Raw genomic sequence first — 16,931 nt, forward strand, 5'->3', positions numbered from 1 at the left:
GTAGTCTCACTGGGAAGTGACTGCTCTAGTCAGTGACGGTTAACTAGTAAACTATCCTTTGTTTTGTTTTTTTATTTCTTAATTTTTATAGCTAAATTATTTTCATATTTCACTTCCCCTCTTCTCTCTTTGCTTTTCACTCACATCACACCTGTTAAAGCTCACATTACATACTCAGGATTGCTTTTTGAAATAGTTAATAAGATTAAGCCAGGTTAAGCAATTGCTGATAATTTCTTGCTTTGTTTTGTTTTCTTATTTTGTTTTTCTATATACTGGTATTGAAACATACTTAAATGATGTGGTACACACAAGGGTAAAGTTAAACAAGTATGACGCTCATGTTTAATGATGTACTGTAGGTGACTGTCCAGATAAACCAGGGTAGTCCTCATAAGTCATAATTAAATCAGGAAACGCCCACTCCCGCCCTGTCCTCACAATGCTTTAGAATGTCAGGTCTTCATATTTCCAGACTGTTTCACTAGAATTGAATTCTGAGCAGTCAGATTTTTACCCCATGCCATAAGGAGCAGTTTAATGTTTCTTATTAATCTCTATGACAAAGGGAAAGGTGGGTCCCCATAAACCACAATGGAACTTATTTGGGTAAAAAGTCCTTATAAACCACCCGTACCAGTATAAGTGTGCGCACAGTGAGTGGATGGTTGTTTGTGTGTGTGTGTGTGTGTGTGTGTGTGTGTGTGTCGGTCTGTTAGTGTGTGTGCGCGTTTGTGTGCACACGTGTGTTTGAGTGTGTTTTAAATGCAATAACAAAGCAATTACTTGGGTTTTGTTTAACTCTGAAACATGAAATGTGGAGTTATCTGCTTTTGCCAAAAAACGACTGTTGGAGTTATCTGCTTTTGCTAAAAAACAAACTTTTAATATATATAAAAAACATACTTTCAATGAACTTTAATTTTTTAATTTACCTGTATTTTTTAGAGTTATTATTACTTAATCAAAACAACCCAACTGCATTTTGATTGATATTACTTGGAATGCACAATAAAAAAACATGATTTCTGAGAATTAATAAAAATGGAATTAACTGTTTTTGCCAATAAACTCTTCACTTGTAAGTACATATATCATGGGGAAATAGTTGCCGCTTGGACTTTTGACTAAGGATACAAAAAACTATATATATATATATATATATATATATATATATATATTTACTTTTTTTTTTTTTTTTACATTTTATATTATTACAAATGTGTGTATATATATATATATCAACAAAAAAATTCTTAATATTAACATGAAAATTACTTTTCTTTGGGAGGATTTGCCTTCGCTATGCTTCCTGGAAGTAGGGGTTGGAAGTTGACGGCCTCATGTCCCAGGAAGGAAGTGAATACCTTTTTTTTTTTTGTTCTTGAAATCCTTTATTTGCTTGTTTGCTTGCATGTCATTTAGACATAAAACATGGAAAACATTTAGAAAAAAACTTACAAAAGGAAAATGACAACAATACACTGTGGTAACTATAGTTGCTGGTGGGCTTAAATGGATTAACAAGCAGAATCACCAAAGGAGAAAATCACAATTTTAAGTCACCAACGTAGAGTTCAGGGTTTGCTTTAGTTGAGCTCTTGACCCTTGACTTTTTAAAATTAGATTTTGTTTGGGCTGCTGTAACTGAATTGTAACAGCCAGACAAGCAAAGAGAAAAGATGATCAGGTGGTGTTGGTTATGTTTTCACATAAACATTATTTGACCTGAATCACCAAACTCATTTAGAGCCAAAGTTAGATTGACATTATTGATTACTGCAGCACTGTGATTCTACAGCAGAAGATCAGCTTTTTCAATGCAATTTGAATGATTTCTCAAAAGTTTTCTGATTAAAAAAAAAAAAAAAATCTTTCTTTTAGGCATACAGACATCAAGAAACAGATCAAGTCTGAACATTAGAAAACAAGCTACTAAAAAGTCACATAACAACAGCAAAATTACAAAGACAATTCAGCTCATTATTTATTTATGCAGCAATGCATGATGGGAGCCATTGATGAATTTTAATTGGTGGCACCCAGAATGCACTGCAACATGCTTTTGATAGTCATCACTGTTGAGATTCACAGGCTGATTCCTGATGTCTATGTCTCTAAATGAGATTTTTTTTTTTTTTTTTTTTTTTAAAAAGGGTTAGGGTTAGCTTTAGAATCGCAGTGCTGCTGTCATCAATAAGGTAAATCTAACTCAGAGATTGGCATCAATAAGGTAATATTCTGTAACTAGTATGGAAGAGATGCTCGCGTTCAGAATTGTACTTTTTGGTGTAAAAAAGGTACAAAAAATGTCCCTTTAAAGGTACTGCCCCAGCAACAAGCTGTTGTACCCCTAAAGGTACAATTTTAAACCTTTATTTTTCTGTTTGAAGCAGCTCGATCCAGACCTACAGCTGTAACAATTACTGACCTTTGACTGGTAAGATCCTCAGAGAATCAATACAAAAGAAGAAAGGAAAGAGTGTGTCAGTGAAGGTGGTTGTGAATGTGTGTAGATGTGTGTTAGTTACAGGATTAGAGAATGACACCTTTCCTCTGTCATAGTTCAAATACACTCTCACACGATCAAGCTTTTGTTTAACATGAAAACCAAACCGCTCATCCAGTTCGTACTGCACACTCCAGACATCAGTCTTATAGAAATCAAATCCCTTCCTCTGGTTTGATGCTGTAGTTACTCCAAGTCTCCAGTATCCACTCTCTTTAACCTCCACATCCCAGCAGTGTGTTCCTGAGTTAAAACCCTCTGAACCCAGAACACAGTGATAATTGTCAAATCTCTCTGGATTATCAGGAAGAGGTTGATTGTTCCTGCTGTATCTCACACTGGTCAGATCATCAGACAGGATGAGAGATGGATGAGCCGTGTTTGGATCCAGGATCACAGGAGCTGATGAGACACAATTCATATAATTATCAAGAGAGAACCATACACAGATTATTATGAATTATGACACTCATCCTGTTGATCAAACACATCAGACATTTTCCTCTGATCACTGTCAGTGTTTTTAATTACATACTCATTTTTATTATCAGTGTTTAAAGGCATCAGATACAAACATTAAATGTGTGATTCAAACATTTGTGTCTCATCAAGAGAAACTTTTGTAAAAGAAAATATTTTGTAAAAGTTTAAACCACAATCAAACAATTAGAGCTGTTGAGATGAAAAACTGAATCTGTAAAAAATCTTCATCCAATCATCTTCATTAAACTGAATCTTAATGTGTCTGAATTTGTTTTAAATACTGTGATTGTTACTGTCTGTTGTGTTTGACTTTAATGAATAATCACTCATGTTAATATTATAAGATGTAATAAATCTGTGTGGTGTGAGTAACTTTTGGTAAACACTGGAGGTTTCATCAGCAGGTTCCTCTGGTCAACACATCATTATCTGATCAAACCATTATTATTGTGTTTCTGAAACATGGAAAAATCAAGAAACATGAAGCAGCACTTCTTCTAGAAACCCTTGATTCAGAATTCATGAAAATCCTCTGAAGGAAATAAACTTTCTGAATGTTTCTGCAGTTCTTGAAAAATTCATGTGTTCTCTAATATACCAATAACAACATCTTAAGAAATATTTTCTCATTATATCTAGAAATCCTTGGATTTAGATTGATAATATTCCCTATAGAGACAGAGCGACATGCGTCATAATCTGAAAACCACACCCACCGGGGGGACAAAAAAACAGAACAATGTCTAAATGTCACAGACACGCCAGGCTCAGCACCCAGCCAATCACAACGCACTCCCTCACCAGAGTATTGATCACACGCACCTGACAATCATCACGGTCCCAATCAGCAGCACTACGTAAGACACTCACAGACACTCAGTCACTGTCCGGTCTCATTAATGCAAACATACCTGAATGCTTACCTTACGGACTCCTCAAACTGCTACTTAACTGTCTCCAGTATATCTCCTAGATCCTCCGTGTTGTCCTGTCTTATGTGAGTGTCTCCGTGTGTTGTTAGCTTCCAAGATCATCTGCCATCCAAGCACCCTAAGGAAACAAGTATCATTACTCCAGTCATTCTACGTTCATGAACTTTATCTGTCTCTGCTCACCTGCATCCTCTGGTTGTTAATAAACATCATTAACTCTACCTGTGTCTCTGATCCCCTCTGTACTGTAACAGAAGACCGGACCTAACAACGATTGACAACCATGAGCACTACCGATCCCTTCCAAGACCCAGTCACAGCACTTCACCGCACTCTCACCAGTTCACCCACGCCAGCACCACCAGTGAGCACTTCTGCATTCCTCGCCATGGCTTCTTCGACGTCTGTGATCGCCAGTCCCATGGCCAAACCGGCACCCTTCTCAGGCTCGGCGGAGGATTGCAACGGTTTCATCCTGCAATGTTCACTGGTTTTGGAGATGCAACCGCACATATATCCTGACGACAGAGCAAAAGTCGCCTTCATAATTCAACAACTTGACGGTAAAGCGCTCCGCTGGGCTGAACCACTCTGGACTCAAAATAGTCCTGTCGTGCAATCACTCTCAAGCTTCATCAACCATTTCAAGGAGGTTTTTGGAAAACCAGCATGGGACTCGTCAAATGGTGAGAGATTATGCACTTTAAAGCAAGGTTCATTGTCTGTGTCTGATTATGCCCTACAGTTTAGAACCCTAGCGGCAGCGAGTGGTTGGAACTAGCAAGCCCTCATCACCCGGTATCGTCAAGGTTTGGATCCACGTGTGCGGTTGCATCTCGCTGCATACAAGGATACCATCGGGCTCGAAAAGTTCATCCAGCTCTCAGTGAGATTCGCCACTCGTATGCAGATGTGCCTCGAAGAGCACCAAAACCAGCAGCTGTTTTCATCCTTCCTCCACCAGCCCGAATCCGTCAGTCCTCCAGAACCAGCCAACTATGAAATGCAAATAAATACTTCACGTCTTTCATTGACTGAGAGACAGAGGAGGCTGACCCAGAGTTTATGTTTATATTGTGGTCATTCTGGGCATTTCAGAGCTGAATGCCCCACTCGTCCAGTTCGAACCATGGTAAGTGTCATCCTGCCTTCGTTAAATCATAAAAATCCACTCACCATTGTTGCCAACCTTACTGCTGCTGCTGTTTGTCTTCCAGTAAACGCCCTCACTGACTCTGGGTCAGCTGGAAACTTCATCTCCAGAGCCCTCTGTTGCCAGCTTAACCTCAAAACAACAGTCATGCCGAAAATCTACCAGATCCACTCAGTAACTGGACGCCCTCTATGTCAAGTTCGATACATGGTGGGACCTCTAAAACTGCAAGTCGGTGTTCTTCATCACGAGGATATCCATCTTCTGGAGGACTCAACTTCTGACGTGATTCTGGGGCACCCATAGTTAGAGCAACACGATCCCATCATCTCCTGGTGGACAGAAGATGTCCTGAAGTGGGGTGACAAATGTTTTCCTGGATGTTTTCATGGTATTCCTGTTCCAAGTCCTGTTCCAGTTCCTGTTCCAAGTCTGATACAAGTCTGTGCTACGTCCATCGAAAGTCCACTTGAAAAACATTCCACAGAAATACCTGACTGTTACTCCCACTTCAGTGACGTCTTCTGTCCGAAGAAGGCCTCCAGGCTGCCTCCCCATCGGCCATGGGACTGTGCTACTGACCTCATCTCCGGTGAGCCAGTGCCCAGAGGGAAGATCTATTCCCTGTCCGTCCCAGAGGAGAAGGCCATGGAGGTCTCTATTTCAAGGTTACATCTGCCCATCTACTTCCCCTGCTGCTTCAAGCTTCTTCTTTGTTGCCAAGAAGGACGGAGGCTTGCGGCCTTGCATAGACTACAGAGCCTTAAACAAGATCACTGTAAAATTTCGTTACCCTCTTCCTCTCGTCCAATCTGCGCTGGAACATTTCTGCAGCACCACTGTGTTCACTAAGTTGGACCTCCGCAGCGTATATAACCTCATCCGGATACGCGAGGGGGACGAATGGAAGACGGCTTTTGTGACCCCTACTGGACACTATGAGTACTGTGTCGTGCCCTATGGACTCGTCAACGCCCCCTCCGTATTCCAGGACTTTATGCATGAGGTGCTCCGGGAGTTTCTGCACAGGTTCGTGATCGTCTACATAGATGATATCCTTATTTACTCCCGGAGCCTGGCTGAACATCGCCAACACGTTGCGGAGGTCCTAAAATGCCTGAGAGATTTCAACCTGTTCCTGAAAGCAGAGAAGTGCACATTCCATCAGCCCTCAGTGCAATTCTCAGGATACATCATTGATCACAGTGGCATCCGCATGGACGAGAGGAAGGTAACTGCTATCAGGGACTGGCCCCTTCCTTCGACTGTGAAAGAACTGCAAAGATTTCTAGGATTTGCCAACTTTTACCGAAGGTTCATTAAAGGATACAATACTGTCACTTCTCCACTTACTAACCTGCTCCGTGGCAAGCCCAAATCTCTGTCCTGGCATCTGGCAGCAAAGCAAGCGTTCGAAGATCTCAAGACTGCCTTCACAACCGCTCCCCTCCTCATTCATCCAGATCCAGAACTCCCTTTCGTGGTTGAGGTAGATGCATCTACCACGTGAGTGGGAGCGGTGTTGTCGCAGCAGCAGGGGAACCCAAGTAGACTCCATCCATGTGCCTTCTTCTCCCGCAAACTCAACCCGGCGGAGGTCAATTATGACATCGGCAACCGGGAGCTTCTCGCCATCAAGCTTGCCCTGGAGGAGTGGAGTCATTGGCACGAAGGAGCTTGTAGCATATGCACACGTATCAGGATAATCAATAAACTTTGGAGTTTTCAGAACGCTTTTAACCTGATGAACTGTGGTTATAAATCGCTAAATCGGCTCCGACCGGCTGTGACTTTCGGCAGGTTTGTGGACCCGTGAGGGTAAGCAGAAAACTCCAACTTCCTCACTTTGGTGACTTCAAAAGGAGCACCCCCCCCCCCCCCCAGAGACTGACCAGATCCACATTCCAACACCCACACACACAGGCACACACAAAAACACACACACCGACACATACAGAAACACACAATCATACATTTTTGACTGTATATGTAAAATACAACTATGCTGAAATATATCCATCATGTATTTTCGAGCGTATGCATGTTTTCTAGTGTTTAAATGAGTGTATTTGTGCTAGTGTTAGTTGTAATAAGTGTAGTGTCTGGACCAATCAGCCACACAATTATTCATTGTATTTAATGAATTACCCATAAACTCACTCTCACTATCAAAGTTCTCTGAACTCATCCCCCTAAAACTGCAACCAGCATCCCAAGTGTAGCTAGCACACAGGCACAACTAGGTGTCCTGTTACAGTTATATGGTACTTTTATGATCCAGAAGAATGCTGTAGAGACTAGTGACTCATTCTTCCTGAGAAGGACAAATAAACTCTCTTAATCCTATGTATTCTCTATATAACCACTTGGGAAATGTATAAACATGTATCCAATTTTACCATCTCATGACTTTCCTTTTATAGGCTTTATTCTATGTATTAATTCTCTCTTTTGAACTATTTTGGTATTAATGTTCCATAGTTGCAAATGTATAGTTAACTGAGATCACATTGGCAGTATGTTTGGTATCTACAGACTCCAACTTTCATTTCCTATTAGGTAATTTATGTTACATGTTACTAACTCTGTGACATGTTAGTATTATAGGAATCTAGAAGGTTATTCTCTCATTCATCCAATCCAGTGTCTTATGCTAATATCATGCTACAGAACAAAGACTCGTAAAACTTCCCTCTGAAAGGGAAACTCCTTATTGGCTCAGACACCTCAGGAGGGTGTGACATCTTCACACCTTATATTCACTGATCACAAGATCAAACCCTCTCTCTTCCTGCTCTTCCTCCTCTTCTTCTTTTTTTACTGACAAATGCTGACGTCAAGATAACGCTTTAAGAAGCTAGAAGCTTCTAAGGAACCCCAAGCTTGTGCCAGGCCTTGGCCTAGACCTTCCATTCACCAAAGATCCTCTGAATCCAACTGGTTCTCTTTCATCAAGACAATATCAGCAAAGATTCAACGGGAGCCTCCACAAATTGCATCAGGACAGTTTTAATTCAACTTGGAGAGACATGCAAGTATCAAACTTAGTCTCATTATCGGATACATTGAGTATCCTTACCCCTTTGAAAGAAGGGCCTGTTAAAACTAAACTGATGGTTTGCTCAAGGCTGTTGATCTGCTGAAATGTACAACAATGCTGTAACCTCTTGCTTCCTGTACTCTGCTTTAGCCCTCTCTCTCTTGGTAAACTGTATGCATGTATGTGTGTGAATGTTAGAGTAGTTTAAGTGTTTAGTCTAGTTAATAAAGTCTTGTTCATGTCACACGTAAGGTTGTCCGTGTTTTGCACTCATATACGGGAGTCCCTATTCATGTCGGTCCTGACTACAGGCTTTTAGTAGAATAAGATTATTTCCCATAACCTGGAAATGAACATTTCTTAGAATTAATAAACAATTAACACTGTGTGTTCATTGAACAACAGGTTAATTGATTGTAATATTAATTTTATTACATTAAGTTAATTTTATTAACTGATTAAAATATTAATAATTAATTATAACTAGTTATGATTAATTATTCATATTTATTTTGAGCTAATTTGCTACAAGCTCGTCAGCCATTTGTGGTCTTAACTGACCAAAAAAAGTTGGAGTACCTGCGTGATGCAAAAAGATTGAATCCACGTCAAGCTAGATGGGCTCTGTTCTTTACTCGATTCAATTTTACCATTTCCTATCGTCCTGGTTCCAAGAATGTAAAAGCAGATGCTCTGTCACGTATCTACAGCCCCAAGGAGAATACCGAAGATCCAGAGCCCATTCTTCCAGAGAATCTCATTGTGAGTCCCATAACCTGGTCTGGAGAGACCCTGCCTGAGTCCAATGCCTCTACCAACACCTTGCCGGGTTGCCCCCAAGGTTTGCTTTACATCCCATGGACACGACGCATTCCACTCATCCACTCCTCTCATTCGTCACTGGGAACTGGCCACCCAAGGGTCAATGAAACCCTCTCGCTGTTAAAACAGTCAGCTCCAAGGACTTCCAACGGCTATGGACACAGCAGAACTGATCTTCAATCACGTATTCAAATACTATGGATTGCCCGAGGATATTGTATCTGATAGAGGATCTCAGTTCACATCTCATTTATGGAAAGCCTTCTTCAAACTCCTAGATGTGACCATTAGCCTCTTTTCTGGATACTATCCCCAGACGAACGGGCAGATGGAGAGGAAGATACAGGAGATTGGCCGTTTCCCACGTACCTTCTGTCATGGCCACCAGGACTCCTGGAGCCAGTTCCTGGGCTTGGCCGAGTACACCCAGAACTCCCTCCGTCAACCCACCACTGGACTCACTCCTTTCCAGTGTGTACTCGGCTATCAGCCCCCACTGTTCCCCTGGGACGGGGAGCCGTCAGATGTCCCGGCAGTGGATTACTGGTTCCGGGAGAGCGTGAGGGTCTGGGACTCAGCTCATCTTCAACTCCAACGGGCCCTCAGGAGACGCAGGTTAACAGCAGATCTTCGTCGTTCTCAAGCACTTGTATATCAACCCGGAGACAAGGTCTGGTTATCCACTAGAGACATTCGGATGCACCTACCCTGCAGAAAGCTGAGTCCCAGATTCATTGGCCCCTACACCATCATCCGTCAAGTCAACCCTGTCACGTATCAGTTGCAACTTTCACCTGAGTTCAGAATTCACCCCACTTTCCATGTGTCACTGTTAAAGCCTCACCATCCTTCTGTCCTTCCCCTCCACAGAGCCTGGTGATGCCGAAGAACCCACCCTTCCTATCATCGTGGAGGACGGTGCTGCTTACCTCGTGAAAGACATCCTGGACCGTGGTGGTCATCTGGAATATCTTGTCGACTGGGAAGGATATATGTCACAGACACGCCAGGCTCAGTACCCAGCCAATCACAATGCACTCCCTCACCAGAGTACTGATCACACGCACCTGACCCTCATCACGGTCCCAATCAGCAGCACTACTTAAGACACTCACAGACACTCAGTCACTGTCCGGTCTCGTTAATGGAAACATACCTGAATGCTTACCTTACGGACTCCTCAAACTGCTACTTACCTGTCTCCAGTGTGCCTCCTAGATCCTTTGTGTTCTCCTGTCTTCTGTGAGTGTCTCCGTGTGTTGTCAGCTTCCAAGATCATCCGCCATCCAAGCACACTAAGGAAACAAGTATCATTACTCCAGTCATTCTACGTTCACAAACTTTGTCTGTCTCTGCTCACCTGCATCCTCTGGTTGTCAATAAACATCATTAACTCTACCTGTGTCTTCGATCCCCTCTGTACTGTAACATTAAAAGCTGCTATGTGACAAGGTGTACAGAAAACAAGCTAAAAAACACAGAACCAAAAACCCAGAAATTTTTATAAGCTGTCAACCCAAAAAGAATGCATGTTTAAGGGCTAAAAAGTGGATACAGGCGATTGAGACAGAGCATGACATGTCATATTACTATGAGAACTACGCCCACTGGAGGGGAATGTAATCAGCGACAGGAAATATGATATATAAAACTGATATTTGGTTATTTGACTCAACAGTGACTAAATGTTTATTGCACTCTTAGGCTTACTGAGATATATGGAGTGTCAGGATCCCAAAATTTACCCATTCATCCTGCTGATGCTTCACTTCTTATTGCCTGTATCCACTTTCGTCTCCTTAAAGGCTGGCTTTTACGATTCGGTAGCTTATAAAAACTTAGTTTTTTTTTTAGCTTGTTTGCTGTACACCTTGTCACACAGCAGCTTTAAGGCATTGTTCTGTTTTTTTTTATAAGTCAGAAATTACAAGGAGGCAGCCTCATACAATACAAAGTCAATGGAGACGGTTGGACCCCCCGATGTGGGCGTGGTCTAAACGCTCTGTCTCTATATGTGACCCGTCACGGAAACCATGGACACAAGTCGGCAGCACAACTATTGAGCAAACTGAGAAAGAAGCGTTTTTTTTTTTTTCAAAATTGGTGATTTTCGTTTTTTTGCAGAATCTGTTAGTTGAGATCACGAAGAAGCATCTCCGTGTTTTACATAGCAGTATTGGTATATTTTAAAGCGTACATTTTGAGGTTGAAATCGGCTTGTTTTTCTGGGATTCTATCTCGCAGTAGGGGCGTGTCATTGTCTGTGTGTATTCATACTGGATAGGCCGGCTTTTGTTTCTTTTGTTATTGCTGCCGCCCTCCAAGGGAAGCGTGACTACTTATTTATGCAGCGCTCTGGCCGGCTCTAGCTGATATAAAAATTTAATGAAGATGGACCGCAAAGAATATCGCAGACGAGCTGATCCGTGGCCGTTACACCGAAAATGTTTTGAAGTACAACATACGGCTGGATTCTTTAGCTGCGGAAAAAACAGTGGCAGGACATGCAAATTATTTGACATTTAGAGGCAAACAGACGCATAGTGCAAACTTAGGAGATGGTTACATCCACAAAGAAGACCCCGACAAACAGAAAGTGTGCCCGAACAACTTATTTCATTGGAGGCAACAAGATCTTTTCTGTTTCTTATGGGGTGAGTTTCCATAAACATCAAAGTTTGTCGTTTTGTGTTCATTCTAAGAACACGTAGGCTACACGTTATCTCGTGTCTTTTGTTATTAGCTAGCTCAGGACTGTCGTTTTATTTGTAATCGTTAGCATTGTATCACTTGCCAAAAACCCCCATTACTATAATGGGCTTTTTAGATGGTAATGTTAGCATCTGCTATTAATTTGAATAACGTTTCAACTGCTTGAATTGACTGGTGTGAATGACTTAGCTTATGTAAACCTTACTATTCTTGAATTGAATGTGACGCTAATAATTTTAGCCAGTTACTACTTCTTAACAAGGATTTACTAATGTAATAATAAATGTATCAGATTAAATTCCTACGTAAGTAAAAGTATAAAGTATCCGTAGCCATAAAATGTGCGTTATAAGTCAAAAGTAAAAGTATTTATTGAAGAGTTTAATGTACAGGATTTTTTTAATTCTTTGACTCAAACCAGGTCTAACCACTAACTGAGGTCTAAACCAGGACTATAGTGACCAAAATGATCAAGGTTGTCACAGAATTCTGTTCAAAAAGTCCTAATGTCAAAAAAGATAAATTACTGACATTTACAATGCACATTATCCTTTATTATTAATAGTATGCGGTTCGATTTTTCCCGTTGCGTCTGTCGCTGCTTTGCAACCATGCAGCTTTATAGGGGGTATGGCTTATCTTAATGAGATTTAAATGAGCCCTTTTGTCACTCCCAGCAGGTGAGAACAGGCGAGAAGTGCAAAATCGTTAGAGGTCATTTTCTGGGCTTAAAGCTTTTTGAGTGCCTACCTTCAAATGGCCACAACTTCTCCAAATATTATCAGATTTACATGTGTTACACATTGTTGGAAAGCTTGGAGACTATACTTTCAGAATCTGCGAATAACTCAAAATGCCCCAGAACCGACTTGTGTCCCTACTTTCCGTGACTGGTCACATATGCTCTACATTTACCACATACTGAAATAATCTTGTGCTTCAGTATCATGAAAAACCCATGTCTGATTTCCAGTGTGTATGTGTAAGAGCACAGATCTTCTCCAGACTCACTGTTTTGGATGATGTCCTGCATCTTCTTCCAGACTCTGAACTGCAGGTTGCCGAAGTAATGTGACACATGAATCAAAGCTCCAGAAGCCATCTGTGGATCCGGCTGTGAGATCTGGACTCTGGAAAAACATTCAGGAGTCAGAGCTACAGTGACTTTGGATTAGAACCAGTTAAGACCAGAGACACCAGCAGATCACTCACCTTTCCATTGAAACTGGAAACTTCTGCAGAACAAAAACACCATTTATCATCAAGAACTCAATCAATCAATCAATCAATCAATCAATCAATGATGTGAAATCAGACCTTCAGAAAGCAGACGTCATTGTCTTTCTTCATCTCCTCCATGTCTTTGATTGTGTGTGAAAGAGCTGAGATGTGTCTGTTCATCTCCTCCAGGTTCTCCTTCATCATATGCTTCTTCTGCTCCTCTTCCTCCCTCAGTGCAGTGATTGTAGCTTCTTCTTCATCTCTGAGAAACTGATGAAGCTGCTCAAACTGCTGTTTAATCTGAAGCTCTGTGTGCTGAGCTTGAGACTGAAATCAAACCACATTCACTTCAATCATCTCAAAAACACAACTGATTCTGGAGCAGCATGAAGAGTTAGAGGGTAAACGTGGGTTAGTTGACTACAACTTTAACTTTCTGAAGTACTAGTACTGTAGTAGTAGATGTTCTGTTTCTGTAGTGTGAAAATACACATTATCAATCAAATCCTCAGGTAAAATCATAATGTCAGCAGCTCAGAGTCTGTTGCACTAACACAGGGTATAGCAAGTTCGGTCCTAGAGAACCACTGTCCTGCTCAGTGTCTGTCACACTAACAGGTTGTGCATTCATGAATATTAATCACGTTGTCTGCATTCACCCTAAGTGATTAGCTAAAATGAAAATGTGGAAGGTGAGCGCTAGCCAATGGGATTAGTACTGGTGCATTTGACCTGTCCACTGTTGAATAACCAGTTGACAGAGGCGTATGTGCTTGACCATCATTTACACGAACTGTGTGTGTGTGTTTCAGTCAATAAAGGAACGTAATTTTGTCAGACAAACCAATTCAGCTGTTCGAATCAAACTTGTAAATATGTCAAATAAATCAATCCTCACCATGATGTGTTGAACTGTTTTCTCAAACTCTTTTTTAATGTTTTCTTTGTGTTTAAGTTTCTCTTGTAAGGACTTCAGTGCTGTATTGAGCTCCTCCTGCAATTTAAAGAGAAAATCTATAAGACATCAGAAATTTCTGTAATATGATCTTATATGTAATACATAAGCTTAATCAAGTGTTTATTCTCATCTGTAAATCTGTCTTACCTTATACGATGGAACAACTTCACTGATGGGTCTGAATGTGTGATTGTCGTGTTGTTGTGAATCTCTGCACACTAAACACACAGACTGTTTGTCCTCCAGACAGAAGAGTTTGAGTTTCTCACTGTGTAAACTGCAGATCTCCTCAGATCCTGATGAACGCCTCTGATTTCTCTCCTTCAGGAACGACTCACACAAGTTTTTTAACACAAGATTACATGGAGGAGGATCTTTTGAGGATCTTCTCTTGCAGACAGGACACTCCTGAGTTTTCTTGGTTCTCCAGATCTGTTGAAGACACTCTTTACAGAAACTGTGACTACATGACAGAAGAACAGGATCCTTAAAGATTTCATGACACACGGGACAAGAAAAATTATCTTCAGATAGTGAAGCCATTTTCACTGTTCGAGCTTTAGCAATCTGAACTTTACTTTCACTTTCTGAATCAAGGTTTCAAAAATAAATAACCACGAGAATCACAAAGATCTGCTATCTGTTCAGGATCAAATGTTTTAAATCCTTATTAAAAGTATTTCCTCTTCGTTCTTCATTGTTCACTGATTCTTTATTGCTTTTGTCTAGACAAAGTCAGAATGACCAAAAGGAGAAATAACAAGTCAGTCTCTTCCTGGTGAGTGTTGTAAGAGGGAGGAGATTCTGATCATGTGATTGTGTTTGTTAAATCTTTTCTCACTCTGACTGCAGTTCTTTCTTCTTCAAGTCCTCCACTATCATTCCTGTTCCACAGAAAGACACAGTCTCTTGTCTTGATGACTGCAGATCAGCGACTCTCACAGCGGTTCTCATCAAGTGTTTTGTTAAAGAAACACATCTTGAGCGTCAATTTGACCCACTACAGTTCATGTACAGGACTAACAGATCACAGAGCTCCAATCTGTAAGGTCCGATCTGACCCCGTTCCTCCCTTAGTCATTTTCTGGATTATGCTTTGTTATCTGTTGGCTCTCCATTTACTGTGGGTGTCGCGGAGAAATGAGACACCTTGCTTAATCATGTAATGGCCGCCGCACCAGAGGACACGCACAAAACGGCGGCCACAACAACTCCAAGTCATGTCCAAGTTAAACTTCCTGAGCCAAGTCAAGTCACCGCTGATCTTCCAGAGCCATGTCACGTCTCCGCTGATCTTCCAGAGTCACGTCACGTCTCCGCTGATCGCCCAGAGTCACGTCAGGTCGCTGGTCCTGTCCGAGAGCGGAGAGGGTTGCTGTCCAGTGTTGTGGGACAACGGGTCTTCGCAGGCCCGCTGTCAGGCGAAACTGGGTTTGCCCAAAAAATAAATAAATAAATAATCCCCCCCAAAAATATGGCAATACTCGCAGAGATGTAAAGTGTAAAGTGATGTTTATTTACAGTGCTCGAGAGGTGAAACCAAAGGTATATACAAAAGTAACAAACAAAACTGTATGAAAGAACAAAGGTAAAAAAAAAAATATATATATATATATATATATATATAAAATGAACTCTGTTCATTATTTTTATAGACAGGATTTCTAGACGCAGCCAGGGGCCGGAGGGAGTCCGGTTTGGGGACCATAGGATCTCGTCACTGCTTTTTGCAGATGATGTTGTCCTGTTGGCTCCATCAAACCAGTACCTTCAGCATGCACTGGGACGGTTTGCAGCCAAGTGTGAAGCAGCTGGGATGAGAATCAGCACCTCCAAGTCCGAGGTCATGGTTCTCAGCCGGAAAAGGGTGGCTTGTCCTCTTCAGGTTGGTGGAGTAGTCCTGCCCCAAGTGGAGGAGTTTAAGTATCTTGGGGTCTTGTTCACGAGTGTGGGAAGGATGGAACGGGCGATTGACAGGCGGATCGGTGCAGCTTCTGCAGTAATGCAGTCATTGTACTGGTCTGTCGTGGTGAAGAAGGAGCTGAGCTGCAAGGCGAAGCTCTCGATTTACCGGTCAATCTATGTTCCTACTCTCACCTATGGTCATGAGTTTTAGGTCATGACCGAAAGAACGAAATCCCGGATACAGGCGGTCGAAATTAGTTTCCCTCGCAGGGTGGCTGGGCGCTCCCTCAGAGATAGGGTGAGGAGCTCAGTCTCTCGGGAGCAACTCAGAGTAGAGCTGCTGCTCCTCCACATTGAGAGGAGCCAGCTGAGGTGGCTAGGGCATCTGTTCTGGATGCCTCCTGGAAGACTCCCTGGGGAGGTGTTCCGGGCATGTCCCAACGGGAGGAGGCCCCGGGGATGACCTAGGACACGCTGGAGGGACTATGTCTCTCAGCTGGCCTGGGAACGCCTTGCAATTCCCCCGGAAGAGCTGGAGGAAGTGTCGGGGGAGAGGGAAGTCTGGCCGTCTCTGCTTAGACGGTAACACTTTATAATAACTGCAAACTATGAACCATTAGTTAAGCATTAGTAAATAGTCAATTCATCATTTATAAAGTATTAATATACATTAGTAAACAGTTTATAAATACAGCTATAAATGATTTATTCTTGATTTATAAGCATATCTATAATGTGTTTAATAATTGTATTTTCATACTTTATTAATGACCAATTTATCATTTGTAAATTAAGTATTACATTATTTACAAAGCAGTTATTTAGGAGTTGTCAGTGCTTCATAAGATCATTTAGGAAGTGTAAGTAAATGATTAATAAACTATTTAAATGTACACTTATACATCTTATTATTTAGACATTTAGTAATAGTTAGTCAGTGTGTTAATAAATTCTTTATTAGCACATATTCCTACTGTAATTCATGATTAATTCAGGTAGTTATAAAACATTTAGAAGTGGTCAGTTAACTATTTTTGTGAGCTCATCTAAAGTGAGGACTGTTTATGCTTTGTAAAGCATTCATAAAGGAGATTTAAAGGCTCAGTTATATTCTAAACAGAAAAAAGGAAACAAACAACACAGAGTGATACAGAACATAGAAATATTTATTTCAAGATGCAAAAATTGTACAACTG

General features: G+C 41.3%; 1 protein-coding gene across 1 annotated transcript; it reads right to left on the minus strand.

Moving 5' to 3' along the window:
* Positions 1-1,356: 1,356 nt before the first annotated feature.
* LOC137017172 (nuclear factor 7, ovary-like) lies at positions 1,357-14,606 on the minus strand. The gene is made up of 6 exons (XM_067381157.1): positions 13,978-14,606; positions 13,771-13,866; positions 12,969-13,199; positions 12,864-12,886; positions 12,663-12,781; positions 1,357-2,911 (listed from the first exon to the last, which is right to left on the minus strand). The coding sequence occupies exons 1-6, from the start codon at positions 14,371-14,373 to the stop codon at positions 2,424-2,426; spliced, it is 1,353 nt and encodes a 450-aa protein (XP_067237258.1). The 5' UTR covers positions 14,374-14,606; the 3' UTR covers positions 1,357-2,423.
* Positions 14,607-16,931: the final 2,325 nt, after the last annotated feature.

Source organism: Chanodichthys erythropterus, chromosome 3 (genome assembly GCF_024489055.1).
Source record: "Chanodichthys erythropterus isolate Z2021 chromosome 3, ASM2448905v1, whole genome shotgun sequence".
NCBI lineage: Eukaryota > Metazoa > Chordata > Actinopteri > Cypriniformes > Xenocyprididae > Chanodichthys > Chanodichthys erythropterus.

What these genes read in the sequence shown, in the direction of transcription:
- LOC137017172 (XM_067381157.1), bottom strand. Translation starts at nt 14,373, where the DNA reads ATGGCTTCACTATCTGAAGATAATTTTTCTTGTCCCGTGTGTCATGAA. An exon ending in ATGACGTCTGCTTTCTGAAG is followed by an intron (nt 12,887 to 12,968) that starts GTCTGATTTCAC and finishes TTTGTTCTGCAG; the next exon opens with AAGTTTCCAGTTTCAATGGA. An exon ending in TTTCCAGTTTCAATGGAAAG is followed by an intron (nt 12,782 to 12,863) that starts GTGAGTGATCTG and finishes ATGTTTTTCCAG; the next exon opens with AGTCCAGATCTCACAGCCGG.